The 24,216-nt window shown below is 39.9% G+C and overlaps 2 protein-coding genes across 3 annotated transcripts in view; one reads left to right on the top strand and one right to left on the bottom strand.

Moving 5' to 3' along the window:
- The window catches only part of LOC120490749 (complement C7b), a 73,200-nt gene extending 59,126 nt beyond the window's left edge, over window positions 1–14,074 (top strand). The window contains exons 12-18 of the mRNA XM_089124037.1: window positions 12,022–12,193; window positions 12,279–12,366; window positions 12,489–12,621; window positions 12,974–13,162; window positions 13,240–13,333; window positions 13,429–13,610; window positions 13,789–14,074. Coding sequence (XP_088980163.1) covers window positions 12,022–12,193; window positions 12,279–12,366; window positions 12,489–12,621; window positions 12,974–13,162; window positions 13,240–13,333; window positions 13,429–13,610; window positions 13,789–13,958 — 1,028 coding nt within the window. The 3' untranslated portion in view covers window positions 13,959–14,074. The remainder of the gene's footprint in view (window positions 1–12,021; window positions 12,194–12,278; window positions 12,367–12,488; window positions 12,622–12,973; window positions 13,163–13,239; window positions 13,334–13,428; window positions 13,611–13,788) is intronic.
- Window positions 14,075–14,178: 104 nt separating this feature from the next.
- On the bottom strand, window positions 14,179–24,214 carry c6.2 (complement component 6, duplicate 2). Of its 2 annotated transcripts, none has more exons than XM_089124035.1 (18): window positions 24,066–24,214; window positions 23,460–23,634; window positions 23,185–23,341; window positions 21,573–21,717; window positions 21,275–21,422; window positions 21,018–21,147; window positions 20,381–20,491; window positions 20,037–20,277; window positions 19,766–19,888; window positions 19,502–19,668; window positions 19,117–19,342; window positions 18,270–18,438; window positions 17,801–17,918; window positions 17,579–17,711; window positions 17,267–17,461; window positions 17,033–17,120; window positions 14,732–14,973; window positions 14,179–14,618 (listed from the first exon to the last, which is right to left on the bottom strand). In XM_089124035.1, the coding sequence occupies exons 2-18, from the start codon at window positions 23,603–23,605 to the stop codon at window positions 14,437–14,439; spliced, it is 2,721 nt and encodes a 906-aa protein (XP_088980161.1). In that variant the 5' UTR covers window positions 23,606–23,634; window positions 24,066–24,214; the 3' UTR covers window positions 14,179–14,436. The 2 variants fall into 2 exon arrangements, with proteins under 2 accessions (XP_088980161.1, XP_088980162.1); XM_089124036.1 differs by having other exon boundaries at window positions 24,043–24,135.
- Between the last annotated feature and the right edge of the window lie 2 nt (window positions 24,215–24,216).

Genomic DNA, 24,216 nt, shown 5'->3' on the forward strand with positions numbered 1-24,216 from the left:
GCTGAGATATCGAAATTCAAAATTTTGACCAGAAAAAAACAACAACAGTGTTACCCCTTATGTTTTTTTTTTGGGGCGAAAAATTAAGTATCCCCAATCTTCTCAAAACTCTGGATTCTGATAGAGGGCCATGAGACTTACACCTGAGTGCAAAAATGGAGGCTCTAGACCCTTCCAGAGCTGAGATATCGAAATTCAAACTTTTGACCAGAAAAAAAAACGACAGTGTTACCCCTTACGTTTTTTTTTTTTGGGGCAAAAAATTAAGTATCCCCAATCTTCTCAAAACTCTGGATTCTGATAGAGGGCCATGAGACTTACACCTGAGTGCAAAAATGGAGGCTCTAGACCCTTCCAGAGCTGAGATATCGAAATTCAAAATTTCGACCCGAAAAAAAAACGACAGTGGTACCCCTTACGTGTTTTTTTTTTTTGGGCGAAAAAATAAGTATCCCCAATCTTCTCAAAACTCTGGATTCTGATAGAGGGCCATGAGACATAGACCTGAGTGCAACAATGGAGGCTCTAGACCCTTCCAGAGCTGAGATATCGAAACTCAAAATTTTGACCAGAAAAAAAAACGACAGTGTTACCCCTTACGTTTTTTTTTTTTTGGGCAAAAAATTAAGTATCCCCAATCTTCTCAAAACTCTGGATTCTGATAGAGGGCCATGAGACTTAGACCTGAGTGCAACAATGGAGGCTCTAGACCCTTCCAGAGCTGAGATATCGAAATTCAAAATTTTGACCAAAAAAAAAAACGACAGTGTTACCCCTTACGTTTTTTTTGGGGGGGTGAAAAATAAAGTATCACCAATCTTCTCAAAACTCTGGATTCTGATAGAGGGCCATGAGACTTAGACCTGAGTGCAAAAATGGAGGCTTTAGACCCTTCCAGAGCTGAGATATCGAAACTCAAAATTTCGACCCGAAAAAACAACAACAGTGTTACCCCTTACATTTCTTGGGGGGGGGGGGGGGGGGGGTGCGAAAAATTAAGTATCCCCAATCTTCTCAAAACTCTGGATTCTGATAGAGGGCCATGATACTTACACCTGAGTGCAAAAATGGAGGCTCTAGACCCTTCCAGAGCTGAGATATCGAAATTCAAAATTTTGACCAGAAAAAAAAAACGACAGTGTTACCCCTTACGTTTTTTTTTTTTGGGCGAAAAATTAAGTATCACCAATCTTCTCAAAACTCTGGATTCTGATAGAGGGCCATGAGACTTACACCTGAGTGCAAAAATGGAGGCTCTAGACCCTTCCAGAGCTGAGATATCGAAATTCAAACTTTTGACCAGAAAAAAAAAACGACAGTGTTACCCCTTACGTTTTTTTTTTTGGGGCAAAAAATTAAGTATCCCCAATCTTCTCAAAACTCTGGATTCTGATAGAGGGCCATGAGACTTACACCTGAGTGCAAAAATGGAGGCTCTAGACCCTTCCAGAGCTGAGATATCGAAATTCAAAATTTTGACCAGAAAAAAAAACGACAGTGTTACCCATTACGTTTTTTTTTTTTGGGCGAAAAATTAAGTATCCCCAATCTTCTCAAAACTCTGGATTCTGATAGAGGGCCATGAGACTTAGACCTGAGTGCAACAATGGAGGCTCTAGACCCTTCCAGAGCTGAGATATCGAGATTCAAAATTTTGACTAGAAAAAAAAAACAACAGTGTTACCCCTTACGTTTTTTTTTTTGGCCGAAAAATTAAGTATCACCAATCTTCTCAAAACTCTGGATTCTGATAGAGGGCCATGAGACTTACACCTGAGTGCAAAAATGGAGGCTCTAGACCCTTCCAGAGCTGAGATATCGAAATTCAAACTTTTGACCAGAAAAAAAAACCGACAGTGTTACCCCTTACGTTTTTTTTGGGGGGCAAAAAATTAAGTATCCCCAATCTTCTCAAAACTCTGGATTCTGATAGAGGGCCATGAGACTTACACCTGAGTGCAAAAATGGAGGCTCTAGACCCTTCCAGAGCTGAGATATCGAAATTCAAAATTTTGACCAGAAAAAAAAACGACAGTGTTACCCCTTACGTTTTTTTTTTTTGGGCGAAAAATTAAGTATCCCCAATCTTCTCAAAACTCTGGATTCTGATAGAGGGCCACGAGACTTACACCTGAGTGCAAAAATGGAGGCTCTAGACCCTTCCAGAGCTGAGATATCGAAATTCAAAATTTTGACCAGAAAAAAAACGACAGTGTTACCCCTTACGTTTTTTTTGGGGGGGTGAAAAATTAAGTATCCCCAATCTTCTCAAAACTCTGGATTCTGATAGAGGGCCATGAGACTTAGACCTGAGTGCAACAATGGAGGCTCTAGACCCTTCCAGAGCTGAGATATGGAAATTCAAAATTTTGACCAGAATAAAAAACGACAGTGTTACCCCTTATGTTTTTTTTTTTGGGGCGAAAAATTAAGTATCCCCAATCTTCTCAAAACTCTGGATTCTGATAGAGGGCCATGAGACTTACACCTGAGTGCAAAAATGGAGGCTCTAGACCCTTCCAGAGCTGAGATATCGAAATTCAAAATTTTGACCAGAAAAAAAAACGACAGTGTTACCCCTTACGTTTTTTTTGGGGGGGTGAAAAATAAAGTATCCCCAATCTTCTCAAAACTCTGGATTCTGATAGAGGGCCATGAGACTTAGACCTGAGTGCAACAATGGAGGCTCTAGACCCTTCCAGAGCTGAGATATCGAGATTCAAAATTTTGACCAGAAAAAAAACCGACAGTGTTACCCCTTACGTTTTTTTTTTTTTGGGCGAAAAATTAAGTATCACCAATCTTCTCAAAACTCTGGATTCTGATAGAGGGCCATGAGACTTACACCTGAGTGCAAAAATGGAGGCTCTAGACCCTTCCAGAGCTGAGATATCGAAATTCAAACTTTTGACCAGAAAAAAAAACGACAGTGTTACCCCTTACGTTTTTTTTTTTGGGGCAAAAAATTAAGTATCCCCAATCTTCTCAAAACTCTGGATTCTGATAGAGGGCCATGAGACTTACACCTGAGTGCAAAAATGGAGGCTCTAGACCCTTCCAGAGCTGAGATATCGAAATTCAAAATTTTGACCAGAAAAAAAAACGACAGTGTTACCCCTTACGTTTTTTTTTTTGGGCGAAAAATTAAGTATCCCCAATCTTCTCAAAACTCTGGATTCTGATAGAGGGCCATGAGACTTACACCTGAGTGCAAAAATGGAGGCTCTAGACCCTTCCAGAGCTGAGATATCGAAATTCAAAATTTTGACCAGTAAAAAAAAACGACAGTGTTACCCCTTACGTTTTTTTTGGGGGGGTGAAAAATTAAGTATCCCCAATCTTCTCAAAACTCTGGATTCTGATAGAGGGCCATGAGACTTAGACCTGAGTGCAACAATGGAGGCTCTAGACCCTTCCAGAGCTGAGATATCGAAATTCAAAATTTCGACCAGAAAAAAAAACGACAGTGTTACCCCTTACGTTTTTTTTGGGGGGGGGGGGGAATTAAGTATCCCCAATCTTCTCAAAACTCTGGATTCTGATAGAGGGCCATGAGACTTTAGCTGTGTCTGAAACCGCTCACTCGTTCACTCATTCACTAATCCCTATACAGTGTATGGCATTTGAGTGCACTATATCTGCAAGGAGTGAATAAGATGAAGTGAGTGAATTCGGACGCTGACGTTTACACTGTGCGTCGGAGAGTTGGAGCTGTCGCAGAAAAGGCTTCGTCACGCGTACTGATAAAACTCCTTTTATCTTACATTACCTACTTTATAAAATAATATTAACAACAATAACAACCATAATGACTTTATTTTGTAATTATACCTCCGTGCCAGCTTTGTAGTTTCATCGACTGAAATTGTACATTAACTCTCACGTTCACAGATGACGTGTCGTCGAGCGCCCTCCGGCGACCGTTATTATGTTCAAAACGACGATTAACGGATATTTTTCAAATCCTCCACTGGATGTAATGTTTCATGCGCGCTCAGTTCTCTCCGCATTGGATTGTGGGAAATAGGGCTTCAGGAAGTGTACATCGAATGTACACTCGAATTCAGAGAGGATTGTGGGTAAAAGTAGTGAATGAATGTAGGGAATGATGTCGTTCACTCAGAATTCGGACACCACTACAAAATGGCCGACACCCGATATAGTGCACTATATAGTGGATAGGGAGCGATTTCAGACACAGCTTTAGACCTGAGTGCAACAATGGAGGCTCTAGACCCTTCCAGAGCTGAGATATCGAAATTCAAAATTTTGACCAGAAAAAAAAACGACAGTGTTACCCCTTATGTTTTTTTTTTTGGGGCGAAAAATTAAGTATCCCCAATCTTCTCAAAACTCTGGATTCTGATAGAGGGCCATGAGACTTACACCTGAGTGCAAAAATGGAGGCTCTAGACCCTTCCAGAGCTGAGATATCGAAATTCAAAATTTTGACCAGAAAAAAAAACGACAGTGTTACCCCTTACGTTTTTTTGGGGGGGGGGGGTGAAAAATAAAGTATCACCAATCATCTCAAAACTCTGGATTCTGATAGAGGGCCATGAGACTTAGACCTGAGTGCAAAAATGGAGGCTTTAGACCCTTCCAGAGCTGAGATATCGAAACTCAAAATTTCGACCCGAAAAAACAACAACAGTGTTACCCCTTACGTTTCTTGGGGGGGGGGGGGGGGTGCGAAAAATTAAGTATCCCCAATCTTCTCAAAACTCTGGATTCTGATAGAGGGCCATGAGACTTAGACCTGAGTGCAACAATGGAGGCTCTAGACCCTTCCAGAGCTGAGATATCGAGATTCAAAATTTTGACCAGAAAAAAAAAACGACAGTGTTACCCCTTACGTTTTTTTTTTTTGGGCGAAAAATTAAGTATCCCCAATCTTCTCAAAACTCTGGATTCTGATAGAGGGCCATGAGACTTACACCTGAGTGCAAAAATGGAGGCTCTAGACCCTTCCAGAGCTGAGATATCGAAATTCAAAATTTTGACCAGAAAAAAAACGACAGTGTTACCCCTTACGTTTTTTTTGGGGGGGTGAAAAATTAAGTATCCCCAATCTTCTCAAAACTCTGGATTCTGATAGAGGGCCATGAGACTTAGACCTGAGTGCAACAATGGAGGCTCTAGACCCTTCCAGAGCTGAGATATCGAAATTCAAAATTTTGACCAGAATAAAAAACGACAGTGTTACCCCTTATGTTTTTTTTTTGGGGCGAAAAATTAAGTATCCCCAATCTTCTCAAAACTCTGGATTCTGATAGAGGGCCATGAGACTTACACCTGAGTGCAAAAATGGAGGCTCTAGACCCTTCCAGAGCTGAGATATCGAAATTCAAAATTTTGACCAGAAAAAAAAACGACAGTGTTACCCCTTACGTTTTTTTTGGGGGGGTGAAAAATAAAGTATCCCCAATCTTCTCAAAACTCTGGATTCTGATAGAGGGCCATGAGACTTAGACCTGAGTGCAACAATGGAGGCTCTAGACCCTTCCAGAGCTGAGATATCGAGATTCAAAATTTTGACCAGAAAAAAAAACGACAGTGTTACCCCTTACGTTTTTTTTTTTTTTGGGCGAAAAATTAAGTATCACCAATCTTCTCAAAACTCTGGATTCTGATAGAGGGCCATGAGACTTACACCTGAGTGCAAAAATGGAGGCTCTAGACCCTTCCAGAGCTGAGATATCGAAATTCAAACTTTTGACCAGAAAAAAAAACGACAGTGTTACCCCTTACGTTTTTTTTTTTTGGGGCAAAAAATTAAGTATCCCCAATCTTCTCAAAACTCTGGATTCTGATAGAGGGCCATGAGACTTACACCTGAGTGCAAAAATGGAGGCTCTAGACCCTTCCAGAGCTGAGATATCGAAATTCAAAATTTTGACCAGAAAAAAAAACGACAGTGTTACCCCTTACGTTTTTTTTTTTGGGCGAAAAATTAAGTATCCCCAATCTTCTCAAAACTCTGGATTCTGATAGAGGGCCATGAGACTTACACCTGAGTGCAAAAATGGAGGCTCTAGACCCTTCCAGAGCTGAGATATCGAAATTCAAAATTTTGACCAGTAAAAAAAAACGACAGTGTTACCCCTTACGTTTTTTTTGGGGGGGTGAAAAATTAAGTATCCCCAATCTTCTCAAAACTCTGGATTCTGATAGAGGGCCATGAGACTTAGACCTGAGTGCAACAATGGAGGCTCTAGACCCTTCCAGAGCTGAGATATCGAAATTCAAAATTTCGACCAGAAAAAAAAACGACAGTGTTACCCCTTACGTTTTTTTTTGGGGGGGGGGGAAATTAAGTATCCCCAATCTTCTCAAAACTCGGGATTCTGATAGAGGGCCATGAGACTTAGACCTGAGTGCAACAATGGAGGCTCTAGACCCTTCCAGAGCTGAGATATCGAAATTCAAAATTTTGACCAGAAAAAAAAACGACAGTGTTACCCCTTATGTTTTTTTTTTTGGGGCGAAAAATTAAGTATCCCCAATCTTCTCAAAACTCTGGATTCTGATAGAGGGCCATGAGACTTACACCTGAGTGCAAAAATGGAGGCTCTAGACCCTTCCAGAGCTGAGATATCGAAATTCAAAATTTTGACCAGAAAAAAAAACGACAGTGTTACCCCTTACGTTTTTTTGGGGGGGGGGTGAAAAATAAAGTATCACCAATCATCTCAAAACTCTGGATTCTGATAGAGGGCCATGAGACTTAGACCTGAGTGCAAAAATGGAGGCTTTAGACCCTTCCAGAGCTGAGATATCGAAACTCAAAATTTCGACCCGAAAAAACAACAACAGTGTTACCCCTTACGTTTCTTGGGGGGGGGGGGGGTGCGAAAAATTAAGTATCCCCAATCTTCTCAAAACTCTGGATTCTGATAGAGGGCCATGAGACTTAGACCTGAGTGCAACAATGGAGGCTCTAGACCCTTCCAGAGCTGAGATATCGAGATTCAAAATTTTGACCAGAAAAAAAAAACGACAGTGTTACCCCTTACGTTTTTTTTTTTTGGGCGAAAAATTAAGTATCACCAATCTTCTCAAAACTCTGGATTCTGATAGAGGGCCATGAGACTTAGACCTGAGTGCAACAATGGAGGCTCTAGACCCTTCCAGAGCTGAGATATCGAAATTCAAAATTTTGACCAGAAAAAAAACGACAGTGTTACCCCTTACGTTTTTTTTTTGGGCGAAAAATTAAGTATCCCCAATCTTCTCAAAACTCTGGATTCTGATAGAGGGCCATGAGACTTACACCTGAGTGCAAAAATGGAGGCTCTAGACCCTTCCAGAGCTGAGATATCGAAATTCAAAATTTTGACCAGAAAAAAAAAACGACAGTGTTACCCCTTACGTTTTTTTGGGGGGGGTGAAAAATTAAGTATCCCCAATCTTCTCAAAACTCTGGATTCTGATAGAGGGCCATGAGACTTAGACCTGAGTGCAACAATGGAGGCTCTAGACCCTTCCAGAGCTGAGATATCGAAATTCAAAATTTTGACCAGAAAAAAAAATGACAGTGTTACCCCTTATGTTTTTTTTTTTTGGGCGAAAAATTAAGTATCCCCAATCTTCTCAAAACTCTGGATTCTGATAGAGGGCCATGAGACTTACACCTGAGTGCAACAATGGAGGCTCTAGACCCTTCCAGAGCTGAGATATCGAAATTAAAAATTTTGACCAGAAAAAAAACGACAGTGTTACCCCTTACGTTTTTTTTTTGGCGAAAAATTAAGTATCACCAATCTTCTCAAAACTCTGGATTCTGATAGAGGGCCATGAGACTTACACCTGAGTGCAAAAATGGAGGCTCTAGACCCTTCCAGAGCTGAGATATCGAAATTCAAACTTTTGACCAGAAAAAAAAACGACAGTGTTACCCCTTACGTTTTTTTTTTGGGGCAAAAAATTAAGTATCCCCAATCTTCTCAAAACTCTGGATTCTGATAGAGGGCCATGAGACTTACACCTGAGTGCAAAAATGGAGGCTCTAGACCCTTCCAGAGCTGAGATATCGAAACTCAAAATTTTGACCAGAAAAAAAAACGACAGTGTTACCCCTTACGTTTTTTTTTTGGGGGGGTGAAAAATAAAGTATCACCAATCTTCTCAAAACTCTGGATTCTGATAGAGGGCCATGAGACTTAGACCTGAGTGCAAAAATGGAGGCTTTAGACCCTTCCAGAGCTGAGATATCGAAACTCAAAATTTCGACCCGAAAAAAAAACAACAGTGTTACCCCTTACGTTTCTTGGGGGAGGGGGGGGGGTGCGAAAAATTAAGTATCCCCAATCTTCTCAAAACTCTGGATTCTGATAGAGGGCCATGAGACTTAGACCTGAGTGCAACAATGGAGGCTCTAGACCCTTCCAGAGCTGAGATATCGAGATTCAAAATTTTGACCAGAAAAAAAAAACGACAGTGTTACCCCTTACGTTTTTTTTTTTTGGGCGAAAAATTAAATATCACCAATCTTCTCAAAACTCTGGATTCTGATAGAGGGCCATGAGACTTAGACCTGAGTGCAACAATGGAGGCTCTAGACCCTTCCAGAGCTGAGATATCGAAAATCAAAATTTCGACCAGAAAAAAAAACGACAGTGTTACCCCTTACGGTTTTTTTTTTTGGGCGAAAAATTAAGTATCCCCAATCTTCTCAAAACTCTGGATTCTGATAGAGGGCCATGAGACTTACACCTGAGTGCAAAAATGGAGGCTCTAGACCCTTCCAGAGCTGAGATATCGAAATTCAAAATTTTGACCAGAAAAAAAAACGACAGTGTTACCCCTTACGTTTTTTTTTTTTGGGCGAAAAATTAAGTATCCCCAATCTTCTCAAAACTCTGGATTCTGATAGAGGGCCATGAGACTTACACCTGAGTGCAAAAATGGAGGCTCTAGACCCTTCCAGAGCTGAGATATCGAAATTCAAAATTTTGACCAGAAAAAAAAACGACAGTGTTACCCCTTACGTTTTTTTTGGGGGGGTGAAAAATTAAGTATCCCCAATCTTCTCAAAACTCTAGATTCTGATAGAGGGCCATGAGACTTACACCTGAGTGCAAAAATGGAGGCTCTAGACCCTTCCAGAGCTGAGATATCGAAATTCAAAATTTTGACCAGAAAAAAAAACGACAGTGTTACCCCTTACGTTTTTTTTTTTGGGCGAAAAATTAAGTATCACCAATCTTCTCAAAACTCTGGATTCTGATAGAGGGCCATGAGACTTACACCTGAGTGCAAAAATGGAGGCTCTAGACCCTTCCAGAGCTGAGATATCGAAATTCAAACTTTTGACCAGAAAAAAAAACGACAGTGTTACCCCTTACGTTTTTTTTTTTTTTGGGGCAAAAAATTAAGTATCCCCAATCTTCTCAAAACTCTGGATTCTGATAGAGGGCCATGAGACTTACACCTGAGTGCAAAAATGGAGGCTCTAGACCCTTCCAGAGCTGAGATATCGAAACTCAAAATTTTGACCAGAAAAAAAAACGACAGTGTTACCCCTTACGTTTTTTGGGGGGGGGTGAAAAATAAAGTATCACCAATCTTCTCAAAACTCTGGATTCTGATAGAGGGCCATGAGACTTAGACCTGAGTGCAAAAATTGAGGCTTTAGACCCTTCCAGAGCTGAGATATCGAAACTCAAAAATTCGACCCGAAAAAAAAACAACAGTGTTACCCCTTACGTTTCTTGGGGGGGGGGGAGGGGGGGGGTGCGAAAAATTAAGTATCCCCAATCTTCTCAAAACTCTGGATTCTGATAGAGGGCCATGAGACTTAGACCTGAGTGCAACAATGGAGGCTCTAGACCCTTCCAGAGCTGAGATATCGAGATTCAAAATTTTGACCAGAAAAAAAAAACGACAGTGTTACCCCTTACGTTTTTTTTTTTTTTGGGCGAAAAATTAAGTATCACCAATCTTCTCAAAACTCTGGATTCTGATAGAGGGCCATGAGACTTAGACCTGAGTGCAACAATGGAAGCTCTAGACCCTTCCAGAGCTGAGATATCGAAATTCAAAATTTTGACCAGAAAAAAAAACGACAGTGTTACCCCTTACGTTTTTTTTTTGGGCGAAAAATTAAGTATCCCCAATCTTCTCAAAACTCTGGATTCTGATAGAGGGCCATGAGACTTACACCTGAGTGCAACAATGGAGGCTTTAGACCCTTCCAGAGCTGAGATATCGAAACTCAAAATTTCGACCCGAAAAAAAAACAACAGTGTTACCCCTTACGTTTTTTTTGGGGGGGTGAAAAATTAAGTATCCCCAATCTTCTCAAAACTCTGGATTCTGATAGAGGGCCATGAGACTTAGACCTGAGTGCAACAATGGAGGCTCTAGACCCTTCCAGAGCTGAGATATCGAGATTCAAAATTTTGACCAGAAAAAAAAAACGACAGTGTTACCCCTTACGTTTTTTTTTTTGGGCGAAAAATTAAGTATCCCCAATCTTCTCAAAACTCTGGATTCTGATAGAGGGCCATGAGACTTACACCTGAGTGCAAAAATGGAGGCTCTAGACCCTTCCAGAGCTGAGATATCGAAATTCAAAATTTTGACCAGAAAAAAAAACGACAGTGTTACCCCTTACGTTTTTTTTTTTTGGGCGAAAAATTAAGTATCCCCAATCTTCTCAAAACTCTGGATTCTGATAGAGGGCCATGAGACTTACACCTGAGTGCAAAAATGGAGGCTCTAGACCCTTCCAGAGCTGAGATATCGAAATTCAAAATTTTGACCAGAAAAAAAAACGACAGTGTTACCCCTTACGTTTTTTTTGGGGGGGCAAAAAATTAAGTATCCCCAATCTTCTCAAAACTCTGGATTCTGATAGAGGGCCATGAGACTTACACCTGAGTGCAAAAATGGAGGCTCTAGACCCTTCCAGAGCTGAGATATCGAAACTCAAAATTTCGACCCGAAAAAAAAACGACAGTGTTACCCCTTACGTGTTTTTTTTTGGGGCGAAAAATTAAGTATCCCCAATCTTCTCAAAACTCTGGATTCTGATAGAGGGCCATGAGACATAGACCTGAGTGCAACAATGTAGGCTCTAGACCCTTCCATTGCTGAGATATCGAAACTCAAAATTTCGACCCGAAAAAAAAAACGACAGTGTTACCCCTTACGTTTTTTTTTTTTGGGCGAAAAATTAAGTATCCCCAATCTTCTCAAAACTCTGGATTCTGATAGAGGGCCATGAGACTTAGACCTGAGTGCAACAATGGAGGCTCTAGACCCTTCCAGAGCTGAGATATCGAAATTCAAAATTTCGACCAGAAAAAAAAACGACAGTGTTACCCCTTACGTTTTTTTTGGGGGGGTGAAAAATTAAGTATCCCCAATCTTCTCAAAACTCTGGATTCTGATAGAGGGCCATGAGACTTACACCTGAGTGCAAAAATGGAGGCTCTAGACCTTTCCAGAGCTGAGATATCGAAATTCAAAATTTCGACCAGAAAAAAAAACGACAGTGTTACCCCTTACGTTTTTTTTTTTTGGGGCGAAAAATTAAGTATCCCCAATCTTCTCAAAACTCTGGATTCTGATAGAGGGCCATGAGACCTACACCTGAGTGCAAAAATGGAGGCTCTAGACCCTTCCAGAGCTGAGATGTCGAAACTCAAAATTTTGACCAGAAAAAAAAAACGACAGTGTTACTCCTTACGTTTTTTGTTTTTTTTTGGGGGCAAAAAATTAAGTATCCCCAATCTTCTCAAAACTCTGGATTCTGATAGAGGGCCATGAGACTTACACCTGAGTGCAAAAATGGAGGCTCTAGACCCTTCCAGAGCTGAGATATCGAAACTCAAAATTTCGCACCAAAAAAAAAACGACAGTGGTACCCCTTTTGGTGCGAAAAAATATGTTTCTCCACATAGGGTCTGAATGGGTTAAACGAGTCAAAATATGAAAGTCGGCGCACCTTAAACTTAATTTGTAACAAGCTTGTTCATCTTGTCTCAAATATGTCGAACTGATCTTGCTTTATAGGAGTGATTGAAGGAGGCTGGAGCTGTTGGTCTGCCTGGAGTAGCTGCTCTCATGGTCAAAAGTCAAGGACTCGTTCATGTAATAATCCTGCTCCAAGAAACCGAGGCAGGAATTGCATAGGAGGGACCATAGAGCGCAAAAGCTGTGAAGAGCCTGATTTTGAACACCTCAAGTGAGAATGAGAATTTGAGGATTTATCCCTTTATTCATTTATATTTTGTGCTCACTTAGACTCATGGCATTTTTTCATACTCTAGAATGATGGAGCCCCAATGTTTTGATCCCTCATTGACACCAGTTAAGACATGTAAAACTCCACCTCCTTTGGCAAATGGATTTGTTTTGGTAAGTGTCTTCATAATCAGGGGAAATCGAGGGGCGGGGGAATATGCGCATTAATTAAAACTCTTTCAATTCACAATACTTACCCCAGGCATGTGTTTCAAATCAAATACATTGTGATTCAGGACCCAAAAGACATCTATCCAGTGGGCAGAAAGATTGAGTACAGCTGTGCAGATGGACATGATCACTTTGGTGATCCAATTGCTGAATGTACAGAGAACCTGACCTGGAGGAGGTCACCCATGGAGTGCAAAAGTAATTCATTAAACTATACATCAAAGAAAATGTGCAAAATTATAGTAATTATAAAGTTTTCTGCGTGGTTGCCAAAACATTGCAATTTTGTTGTTAAGATCTCAGACAGCTTCATAAGTGTCTCCTCAGATCCGGCCCACATCTGGTATTTGTGGATTCCACGTGTACCAGATGTGGGCCAGATCTGGGCAGACACTATGAAGCTGTCTGGGGTGGAGCGTGGAGATCACTAGCTGTCTAAATGGCTTGAGTTCTCTTGTTTAATGTATGTCTGGGTTATTTTTTCATCAGTTTTAGCATTATATTAGAGAATTACAATGAAGTATTTTTCTTCTCATTGTGTATTCACCAGAAACAGCATGTGATCCTCCAGCTGTTCTGAGTAATGTCATTGCCACACCCACAAAACAAGCTTATCTGATCGGGGAGAGTGTGACCCTGTCATGCCCAAGTGGGATGCAGAAAGAAGGCGAAGCAGAAATCATGTGCCGCCTTGGCCTCAGCTGGTATCCAGCTTCTGAGACTGTCCGATGCAACCCAGGTATGCCGTAGCTTCCTATTAAACACCAATCAGGTACTTGGTTTTAATTATTGCTTACATAATTTTTTTCTGAATAGTGGAAGCAGTGCCCACCCAACCAAGTGTACTCTGCAAACCATGGGAAAACCAGTCAAAGGATCAGTGTGTTTGCAAAATGCCTTATGAATGCAAGTAAGTTTACTAGTTATGGTATTAAATATAAAAAGTAATAATGAAAATATAGAGATTTGACATTAATGCAAGCTGCGTTGTGTGACATTGACCAGGAATTCACTCCTCATTTGTGCCTCTGTTCGTCCTGGCCGGGTGAACAGAATAAGTGTCTGCCAGCTTGGGGCCTTACAGTGTCTAGGCCAAACGTTTTCTTTAAAACAGGATAGTGCATGTGGTTGGCCAGAAACCAAATTCACATCCTGTCAGGACTGCCATCAGTGGGAAACATGTGACGGTAGGCTCTCTATAAAACATCAAAACCTTTTTAAACATGGGTCACTGACATGCAGTTCTAATCATATTCCAGGTCTTCAATATATGTATTTTTTTTCATTGGTCTGAAAAAAGTTGCTTTGGATAAATTGTCTGCCAAATGCATACATATACATCTGTATGTGTAAATGTATCCCCAGGTTTTAAATGTGAATGCATAGACCCTGAGGACTGCCCAGATGACTCCGCCCACCTGTGTGTCTCTCTAAAGGGCGGGACTCCTGAGATGATGTCAGAGTGTGAGGTGGGAGCTTGGAGATGCCAAGGGAAAGAGATCACAGTACTCAGCATTGGAGACTGTCAGGCATAAACGACTTTTTTTTCAATTGCTTTTTCCAACTGTATGTTTTTACTGTTGTGTGTAGTAATATATAATGTATAAAAATCATGTTTTTAGTTTGCAAATAAATATTGTAAATTAGTGCACATTTGTTACTAAATTTGTCTTAAATTGTTGGCAATGTGACAAACAGAGCAAAGCCACAGTGACGGGTTTTCAGGGAAATCAACATACAAAAATTGCAGAGACATTCTGAGAATGAAGAAGTTATTTTAATGTTTGAAAAATATATTCACTTCAGATGAAAGAGCATTTAAATTTAAATACAAGAACTTCTGAATGTGTGATGACATTTCATTGTGTGGTTCCACATCATTATACAGATTGCTGCATATAGCATGCTGTGAGTGACTATAAAACATCAATGCGTTTTCTGTACAAATCAATAATGGAGCAAATATGTGAGCATTTCAACGGTGAACATTTCTACAGCAAGATTGGTGCACAATTAAGAACTTACGCAAGGACCTTCATGCAGAAGTTCAAACTCTATCTCGCTGCACTTCATGGCAGCCATGAAGCACAGACTCATGCTCCGTGTGCTTTGCATTCTCACAATTTTCAGGCAGTACATGTGCTTCCCATCCTTTGAACAATCTCTGGGGATTTTGCACTCACATGTAGTTGACACTAAGAAGAAAAAACATTGAAAAAGTGTTGAATTATTTCAATTGAATACAAATCAAAAATGTGTTGCCAGCTGAAAGGATATATAACACAAGGGTTCGTAATAAAATCTGCACCTGAGCAGGTCTCCCACTCGTAACAGGTGTCTGAACCACAGGGCTCCTGCACTGAGCTCCGCTCGGATACACTGGCCCTGAATTTGGCCCAGTCCAGACTGCCTGCGTCATTTTTGCACGGTCCATTATTCATAAAGTATAATCTGTCTCCATGACAACGGTCGGCATGAAAAGCACAGAAGGACATCATAATGGCACTCTCCTTGTCTGCGTCGAAAATGCACAAGTCTGTTCTATAATTTCTGCAGGATACACAAATACATGGTATTTAATGGTCAAATTTCCCAACAGGCCACAGCATTAATACATACAAATAATTATTATTTATTCACAAATCTTGTGCATTTGTCCTCTGAAGTGCGAAAGTCTTAAGCCACGTCTCCACCGAAATTACCCGGAACTATTTGTGCCAGGAACTTATTTCGACTTTAGTTCCCAGTAGGACCTTTTAACTGGAACTCTCCCTCAAGTCGGAGGAAGCACAATAACCCTTATTTCATAATCCAATATATGGCTGCTTAGCGCATCTACCGTACTGATATATAGTTGTAATATATTGTTTATTAACATTACTATTTGCCTAAACTCAGTGGTGCATGTAGTATTATCCAACCTCTATTAGCGGACATGATACACCGGCATTATCTGTGCAAAAAAACCAAGGGGGTAATCCATCGACCGGAAGTTGAAGCCGGCCGGGTGCCGCCAGCTTGTAGCAGAACTTCACTTGCATTAGCATTTCCATTGACTCCCATTCATTTTGGTGTCACTTTGACAGCGAATAACTTTACATCTGAGGTGTTTGAAGACCCCATTTGTCCATTATTTATTTCTAAAGAAACACGACAATGTATAAAATGCCCCATTACCTTGTAGCTTATGTTATGGCCCCGTAGAAGCAGTTTTTCAAAAAGTACGCTAACGATTGTGTCATAACCACGCGACTCTGTCGAACAGTAGAAAGATTAAAGTATGGACAGGAGGAGACACTTTTTCACAGCGCGCCATTGACTTTCAACACAGGCGTCTCATATTTTTGGTCTCGGCAGGCTAATACCGTCGTAGTTTTATCAAAAATATGGTTAAACGTTGTGCCTCTGGCATTTGCAACACAGATACGCGTTACCAAGAGAGGTTGGAGGGGAATGTCCGTTTTTTCCCTTCCCAAAACCGGTCAAATCCTGACAAGTGTCATCCTTGGATTAAACTGTATGGACGTCCTCCTCAGTCAGCTAAACCCCTCAAACATCAACAAGCACATCTTTTTTACTTCTAACCTTACTGTGAAGTTATACTAGTTAGACCGTTTTATAATGTTTTAGGTTATGATTTCGGTTCTCATACCGGTTGTTGATACGCTAGCACACGCTGCTAATAAATACAAAGTTATACTCGTGTAGTCCGTTTGCTTTGTAATAACGATTATAGAAGTGAATAGAGACCGAACCAGCTTGGCATGAACAGTGTTGCTCCCTGATATTGTTAGTACCAGCCTGCGTCTCGATTAGGATATGCGGTGGTTCATTTTTTGACTGTGACCGGTAACGTTATGCTTTTGCCTCTAGCCTATTTGGATGCCTTGTTGTTTCTTTCGTTTCACCTGTATGTCTTGAATATAGCCTTCGAACGCATATTGCAGCCCCTTTTGCCCACTTCTATCGGACACTTTGTTTGCTGCTTCATAAAAGTTTGATAACATTTCAGCAGGAACAGCTGTCACAGCAAAAGCCATGCAGAGCGCAGATGATGTTTGACGGATGTAGCAACAGTAACTAAGGGGGGCTGGGCTTAGCCAAAGGTGAATCGGGGAAACATTGAGGCAAAATGACAAAATAATTAATAAGAATACCTAGCAAAAGTTTCTCCTGCTCCTAGCTCATGGACAGCTCCTACTCACACTCTTCGCCTCTGCATGTTTCGGAAGGGAATGATTCAGATTTCTCATGCCACAGCCACTAGAAGACAGACGGGTTGCTCGCGTCACATCTACGTCGTCAAACTCTGTTTGAGTCGGTTTGAGTCAGCGCGTCAGGAACGGAAGTGCTAAAAAAAATCACTAAAAATGGGCTTTACTTTTCTCAACCGAGTTCCAATGAGATGGCTCTGTCCACTTCTTATACTGTCTATGAAAAAAACTTGCTTTTTTATGTTTTTAAGTCCATCTTAGGACTCATTTACTGGACTGGAATGCAGGCAACTCTGGTGTGACCAAACTCTGACATTTCAATGCTGTGTCAGTGGAACGCAGCATTGAAACGCATGACAAAATTAAAACCGTCACAAATAGGGAAACGTTCATACCTGCAACTTTCTTTGGACATGCAGATGCATTTAGTCCCATCATGCATCTCTCCAAGTTTACAGCTGCGGTCTGGTACAAAGGGTTTATCTGTGGAAAAATATGTTTAACCATGTTTGCATTTAAGGAGCTAAAGTTGTTAAGATTAATGAATGGCACTTTATACTCAAAGTAAGCGGCAAGATTTGTGAATCATATGAATTATTTCAAAAAGCATTTTTATTCTGTGAAAGTACCAATCTTGCAGTGTATGTCCTGTGGAATGCTTGGCTCCCAGACAAGACTCTTCCCACACGAGTAAGACAGACGCCCTGATGGACTCATGGCACTTTCTAAGCAGGCCAGCATGATGTCACTTCCTACTTTATACTCCACTTTGTCTGGGTATATCTTCATGCCAACAGGCACTGTGGGTTTGACGCAAACCTTTTCTGGAATGACAAGAGAACATCTGGAGTGAAAACTTTCAAACTTTCAAAGGGTCAAAATAAGCTTTCAGATCATAAACTGTTTTGTTTTGATATTATATCAGCATTTCTATGGCTTACTAATGCAGTGTCCTTTGGGTTTCTCCCAAGTGCCATCCTGCAAACAATGAATGAGCTGGTATCCATGCAGCTCAAAACCAGTGAAGCAAACAAACTCCTCGTGATCTCCATAATCATATTGGCGCTTATTGATCTGGAATTAGAAGGAAAGAGTTGGACGTTAGTGGAAGGAAGGAGGAATGAAGATGTGACGTAAAAGTTTCAGCTCTTGTGTCCCCTCACTCTCAGGTGGCTATTGGCAGGTGGACGGGGTTTTGGACAGCCAGAAGCTCCAGGGGGCAGCTGACTCTCACGAGACCCTTCAGTCACAAAGTCATCATCATTAATGCACACATTTTGCCTGTGAAAGGCAGAAAAACAAGAATGTCTCACATGTCATATTAATTAACCATGCATATTGAAGGGGTGATATACAGGTGAGAGTGTGTGCAAGAGAGCGCAAATGAGAAGAGGTGAGAGACAGAGAGGTGAGATTGTAAGCAAGGTGCACGCTCCTTAATTAAAAAAAAATTAAAAACATTAAAGAAGAAATTTATTTGTAAATGCAGAATAATCTAAGAACTTTGTATGAGTACTTTATCTGCACACATAAATACCCAAATTATATGATATTTGTGAATACATGCCAGTGACCACATTCTGACCTGACAGATACTTCTTCTGTAGTCTACAGATAAGAAAGGGCACTTACTCCTGGAAAATAGAGATGGTACACTCCTCCACCTGCTTCTCAGGGCCTTGGCAAGGTGTGCCACCCCGCTGGGGTGCAGGGTTGTTACAGGTACGCGAACGATGCTTCTTCAAGTTGGCGTCACAAGTACTCCAAGAGCTCCAGCAGCTCCAGCGCCCATCAACTTCATCTGTGGGATGTAGACAGAATTTTATTACTGCATGATTTTATTATTTTTATTATTTTTTTTTATATAACTAATAATATATATAATTAGGGATTAGTCATTCTACATATATATATATATATATATAATATTTTTATTTTATTTATATTATATATTAATATTATATATATATTAAATAGTCTTAGAAATATCTGTATGTTACGGAGCCCCCCCTGGTCCCACTTTGGCCTATCTCATGGCCTCAAGATAGTACCTGTGGCCTCATTGAGTTTGTGTGAGTTTTGTGCAAGTGCACACTGAGAATCATATGCATAATGTACTGTGAGAGCATGTCTCTTCTACGAGTATGTGCATGGAGAGTTTGCGTGTGCGCATTTCTCATATGAGTATGTGCAAGGAGAGTTCCGCGCATCTCGTGTGTGTAGAGTTTGCGTGTACGTGCGTGAGCGACTTTAGGTGTGTCGTTGTGCATTTCATACTGTATGTATTTTTGAGCATTCAGCAGTATACATGTTTGTTTGATTACTAAGTATATGAGTATGCATACTATCTTGAGGCCAAGAGATGGTTATAATTAATTTGTTTGGACAAAGTGGGAACATGGGGGCTCTGTAGTATGCCTGTATACATATGTTTTCTCTCCATTAGTACATACAAATATTTATAGGAATTCTTGTGAACCTGCAGTGTAGTCTGGAGCTCGTTTCTCACAGTTTGGTCCATATGTCCCGGTCTGGCAAATACAAATGCACTCTGTTCCAGAAAGAGCTGGCCGGGCATTGTTGGGGCAGGGGGCACATTTACAGGAGTCAAATTCAGTCTGGTACTCCATCAGCGCCCTATGAAGATGTCGTCTCTTTGTCACAGCACAAGGGAAGCCCCGCACCAAATTCACAAGAGGCAAAAGCTATAAAATATTGACAAATATACATTAACCGTGTGTTCCTGTTTTCAGTTTATTTGCATTTCTTTCGAAATAAAAGGTTTTTTTCTACACCCCAGATTATTTGACAGGTTAATATATGAAAATGTTCAAATGACATAAATGTTTGTTTCTCATCCTAACCTTATAATCTATAACAGTTGGATTGTCTATAGTAGATTTGATCCAGTTCTGGTATGTAGTGCTGTCTGGCAATACACCCCTCTTCTCCCAGGCCAGGGCTGCGGTGTATTCAGCTCTACCTCCTTGCACAGATGTGATACACTTCTCTGATGCTTTTACGATTGACCCTGAAATGGACAACAGCCAACATTTAAAATGAAGTTTATATAATCTGAAACATAAGCCTTTAGTCATGTGATAGCAGCACATTTGTGTTTGTATTACCTTCATATTCTGTTTTTAATGTATTTTTCCCACAGGTGGAGCTATGTGAAATTCTATTATAGAATATAGCTATGATGGAGGAATCCTGACTAAAGCAACTGTTCATTTCTGCTTCTGTCAATCCTGGGAATTGTAAGGAGATGCCACTGATTAGAGAGCACAGTTGCAATGTATTTTAGAAATGAGAGATAAAGTGACGTGAGCTTCACATGATCAAGGTCTCAAATGTTGTGCCAATGTTTTTACAACCAGATGTCCGCAGGCCACTTACCATAGGTTTTCAGTTCTTCTCGATCATATTGGAAAAGGAGATCATACTTTCCCCCTAATGTTCCAGAGCTGAAATAATGTGTCCCAAACAGCTGGAAGATCTGTCTATAAAGGGCATAGTTGTATTCCAGTGGTAGACTGTTTAGAAACTGAAGGAATGGGTCTGACAAGTAGAGGTCAGACGATTTCATTCTAAATGTTGATGTGGCAACAACCTGATGCACCCTGTAAAACTCAGAGTCCTGCAAAAAAATAATGTGAACAACGTGTTCAATTCAGATATAAAGACAAGTTTGTGTGCTGTTAGGGATAGAAATAATGAAATAAAAGTTTAAAATCTATTACCTTTTGTTGAGATGCTTTGATTGCCTCTTTAAAAAAAGTATGTGATTCTTTGGCCAAGATGACTTTTTGGAGGTTGACTTCTTTCACTTGAAAATCTTCAAGATTTTCAACCTGGAATGAAATCAAATAATATTAAAATTTCAAAATCTAATCATTGATCCATGCGTTTTTGTGTGATTGGAAGATAAAACAATAAATAGCACCTCACATTATGAGTTATTTGATATTTTAGTGATACACCAATGTTGAAATTCTGGGCAATACTGAGAAGTCAATAATTATTGTCTTTCCCAATAATGGAAGAATATAAATATAGTATACTCATTTTTGTTGCCAGCTATTTTGACAATAGTGGCTGTATGTTGAGTTTTTTTCAGAGGACGGTAAATACATACTCCTAAACAAGCAGCACATTGACTACTCTAAAATATATTCAAGTTTAATTTCTATACTATTGTGCCTTAAGTAGATATACTTTACTAAAATGTTTTCTTTTTTTTGAGAAACTGTATATGATGCCTATTGTGCATCCCTATGTTCTTTGGGTGTTATTTGGATATAGATTTTTTTTAAATTATTCCATTTAACAAGTAAGGTACTATAAGCAAAAACAGACAAAACTTTGATTTTTTCCCACCTTGATTTCATATTTCTCAATGTTGGCAGGGATTCGGTAGTACTTCTTTAGTTTTTCTATAGTGCATTCACCCCCCATGAATGAGTTGTCCAGAACAGCGCCTCTCATCTGCTCTGCCGCAGCATCAAATCTAATTTAATTAAAGGTCAAGCTCAGATTTATTTTGCTGACAACATGACAACATATCTAGACGATTACCATGTCCATTAAGTTGTTTTGCAATCTCAGAAAGCAAATGTTCTTTATCTGTAACTCACCCATAACCAATCAGGTCTGCTCCAGGAATGAAAGCAAATCTCCGTTCACTTGCACAAACTTTTTTGATTCGCGCACAGTCTCTCTCGTCAGAGTTGTCCCCGCAGTCATTCTGATTGTTACACTGCAGAGCAGCATGTATACATCTACCTTTAAGGCAATAAAGCAAGTTGGTGATCGTGCACTTGTTGTCTAGACTAGAGCAAGCATTTAAAGACTGTATATATTTGCTAAATTATAAAAATCAATAGACCATGTATCATTAAATCTAATATCATGTGTTGTTGTGAAGATATTTACCACTGTCACAGGTGAACTTCTCTTTACAGTCGACAGGCTCAATCCGACATTCCTTGGACGGATGACAGAGTCTCTCCTCTGTAAGCAATGGACTGCACTCTTGCCCTCCAAACTGAGCCGGCCTCAAAACAGACCTGATTCTGAACTAAATCACACACAGTATACACACACTTACTACAGCAGTAGACCATATTTGAGGAATTTCAAGAATGTTGTTGTTCTCAGCTGTAAATAAGGCTGCAGGTAGTCCCAGCCATGCTGATATTTCGAAAAACTACGTTTTGTGCATGTGCTATTGCTTTTATTTAGTTAATATTCAGTAACACACATTTTAGATATAATATTGCCATTTAATTTCGAACATTTAATTAATCACATTTATAACAAATCGACTGAATGAATGAGAGAGTCAATAACTCTTGTCTTTTGTGAAAACTGGAGATGGTCCTCCTCACTGGAGAACATGAAATCCAGGGGGAGGAGTTGGATCCAGATCCAACTCCTCCTACCTTACATTTACCTAAACCGCCCCCTGATTACTAACCCCACCCCTAATCCTAGCCATCTCCACCCTTTATCTGGATCCAACTCCGCCCCCTGGACCTCATGTACTGCAATGAGGTACTGGAAAACTGCAGCACCACATAGAATAGCATTAGAATGACGACAGGGGAATTTTCTGGAAATATTAGAATAATGTTAGAAACATTTTTGGGGAAACATTCTGGGATTGTTAGAATAGTGTTAGAATACCCTAAGAATAAAGTTAGGGTAACGTTCTACAAACCAAAAACTAACATTCAATTTCAGTTAAGAAAACTTTCCATGGCTAACAAACCTCTAAAAAGAATGTTCTCTGATGGTGCGTTCATGTGCTATGGTAATTATGGTAAATACCAAAAGCCGATGTGGAAAACGCACATGAACACCCCCTCATGTGGTATTTTCCACTGGGCAGCTCGTAGAATATTTTGATGCACGAGTTGCCAAGATGAGATAACCTTTGACCTTTTCAAAATGGCAGAGAGGAACGCGAGAGTCATCTAAAAATATGTACCATTCATGATCTAGAAAATATACAGCATATTATTAACCATTTGAGTTTTGATAAATCATTTTCTTGCTGTAGCAGATAACTGAAGCAATCTAAAATAGTTTTAGCAAAATAACAGGTCTGGATCTCCATCATTTTACCGCATTTCGACAACAAAAGCACTTGAACGCAACACACTGGTAAAAACCCGTTTCACAAGTGGAAAATATCATATTTTCCATCCGTGAACGCACCATGAGACCCAAAAACGAACGTTCTGGGAACCTAAAATGGATGGCTATTTTGATTACGAGAAGAAGATTACAAGAGCATATGAATTACCACCAATATTCCATAAAAATTAAGAATTGTCCATTATAATTTCATTGTGACATTTCTGAACAATTTATTGATGTGTAGGCTATAAATGGAAATGAAAAGTCCCAATGCTGTTGTGCTGCCACCGCATTACATCTGATATTATATATTTTGGAACGCTGCTTGACCAGTCAGATTCAAGGACACTAACTAACTTTTGCTTACCGTAAATATCCTAATAGCTTCGTGTGTTTTACTTACAGATTTTTTGGCACAAGGCGAGCACTCTGACCAGGGTCCAAACTCGGTCAGCTGGCAATGTATAGAACAGGCCTCAACATTACACGCTCTAGTCTCATGTGTCTGACACAGCTGGAAACAATTGTTTTTGGTCCAGTGCTCATCATAGCGCACAGCTCTGCAACAACAAATGCACAGTCCACATATTACCATGATAAACTTGAATAAACTTTATCAGAAATGTCATGTTAGATTCAACCTTCCAAACAATAAATAAATAAATCATGTTAGGTTACCTTGTACGTGCTTGGGTTCCAGTGTCACAGGTTTTGGTGCAAAAGGACCATGAACTCCATGGGTAGTGGTTACAGAAACATCCCGTAACAGTGGTAAACGAAGCCAGGCTGCAGAGTAGGACAAGGGGAATGGAAGTACGATCCATAGAGAAGGTGGCCTGTCAGAACTTGATAGCTTAAGGTAAGGGAGAAAGTTATAAGCCAATCACATTACACATGCACAGCTGATTTGTTTATTTCTATAATGATTTTTTTTTCATTTGCTCAGTGCATATCATGTACATAAATTAATGAACACAAATAAGGTATTCTGAAAGAACTTTATCTTTAGTTTTATGTAAGCAGATCAGAGGTTTGATTTGAAGTATGGAATGCTATATGGACCATTTTTAATATATTGAGTAAAAGTGCTCAAAAATAGTGATAAAAGTGTACATGACATGTATATAATGAAAAGCAATTATGTAAAAAAATCTAGTCTTACAAATTTGAATATTAAAAAGTGATTTAAAATAAATCCAACAATTAAATCAAGATCTCGCCACAAACAGTTTCTTGAGAAGTTGCAGAAACCTAATAGTACCTGAACTTGTGGGAAATACTCACATCAATTTCAGACTCCTCCAAAAAGCATAAGCACACTATCACGTCCAAATTTATTGTCTGTGTCTGTCCGCAATACGAGTAAATATCAATATGACCTGGTTGAATTTTCTTTCAGCATTCTCTCTCAACGCTCTTCAGAACTTCCATCCCC

Source organism: Pimephales promelas, chromosome 19, assembly GCF_988280905.1.
Source record: "Pimephales promelas chromosome 19, fPimPro1.hap1.1, whole genome shotgun sequence".
Lineage (NCBI taxonomy): Eukaryota > Metazoa > Chordata > Actinopteri > Cypriniformes > Leuciscidae > Pimephales > Pimephales promelas.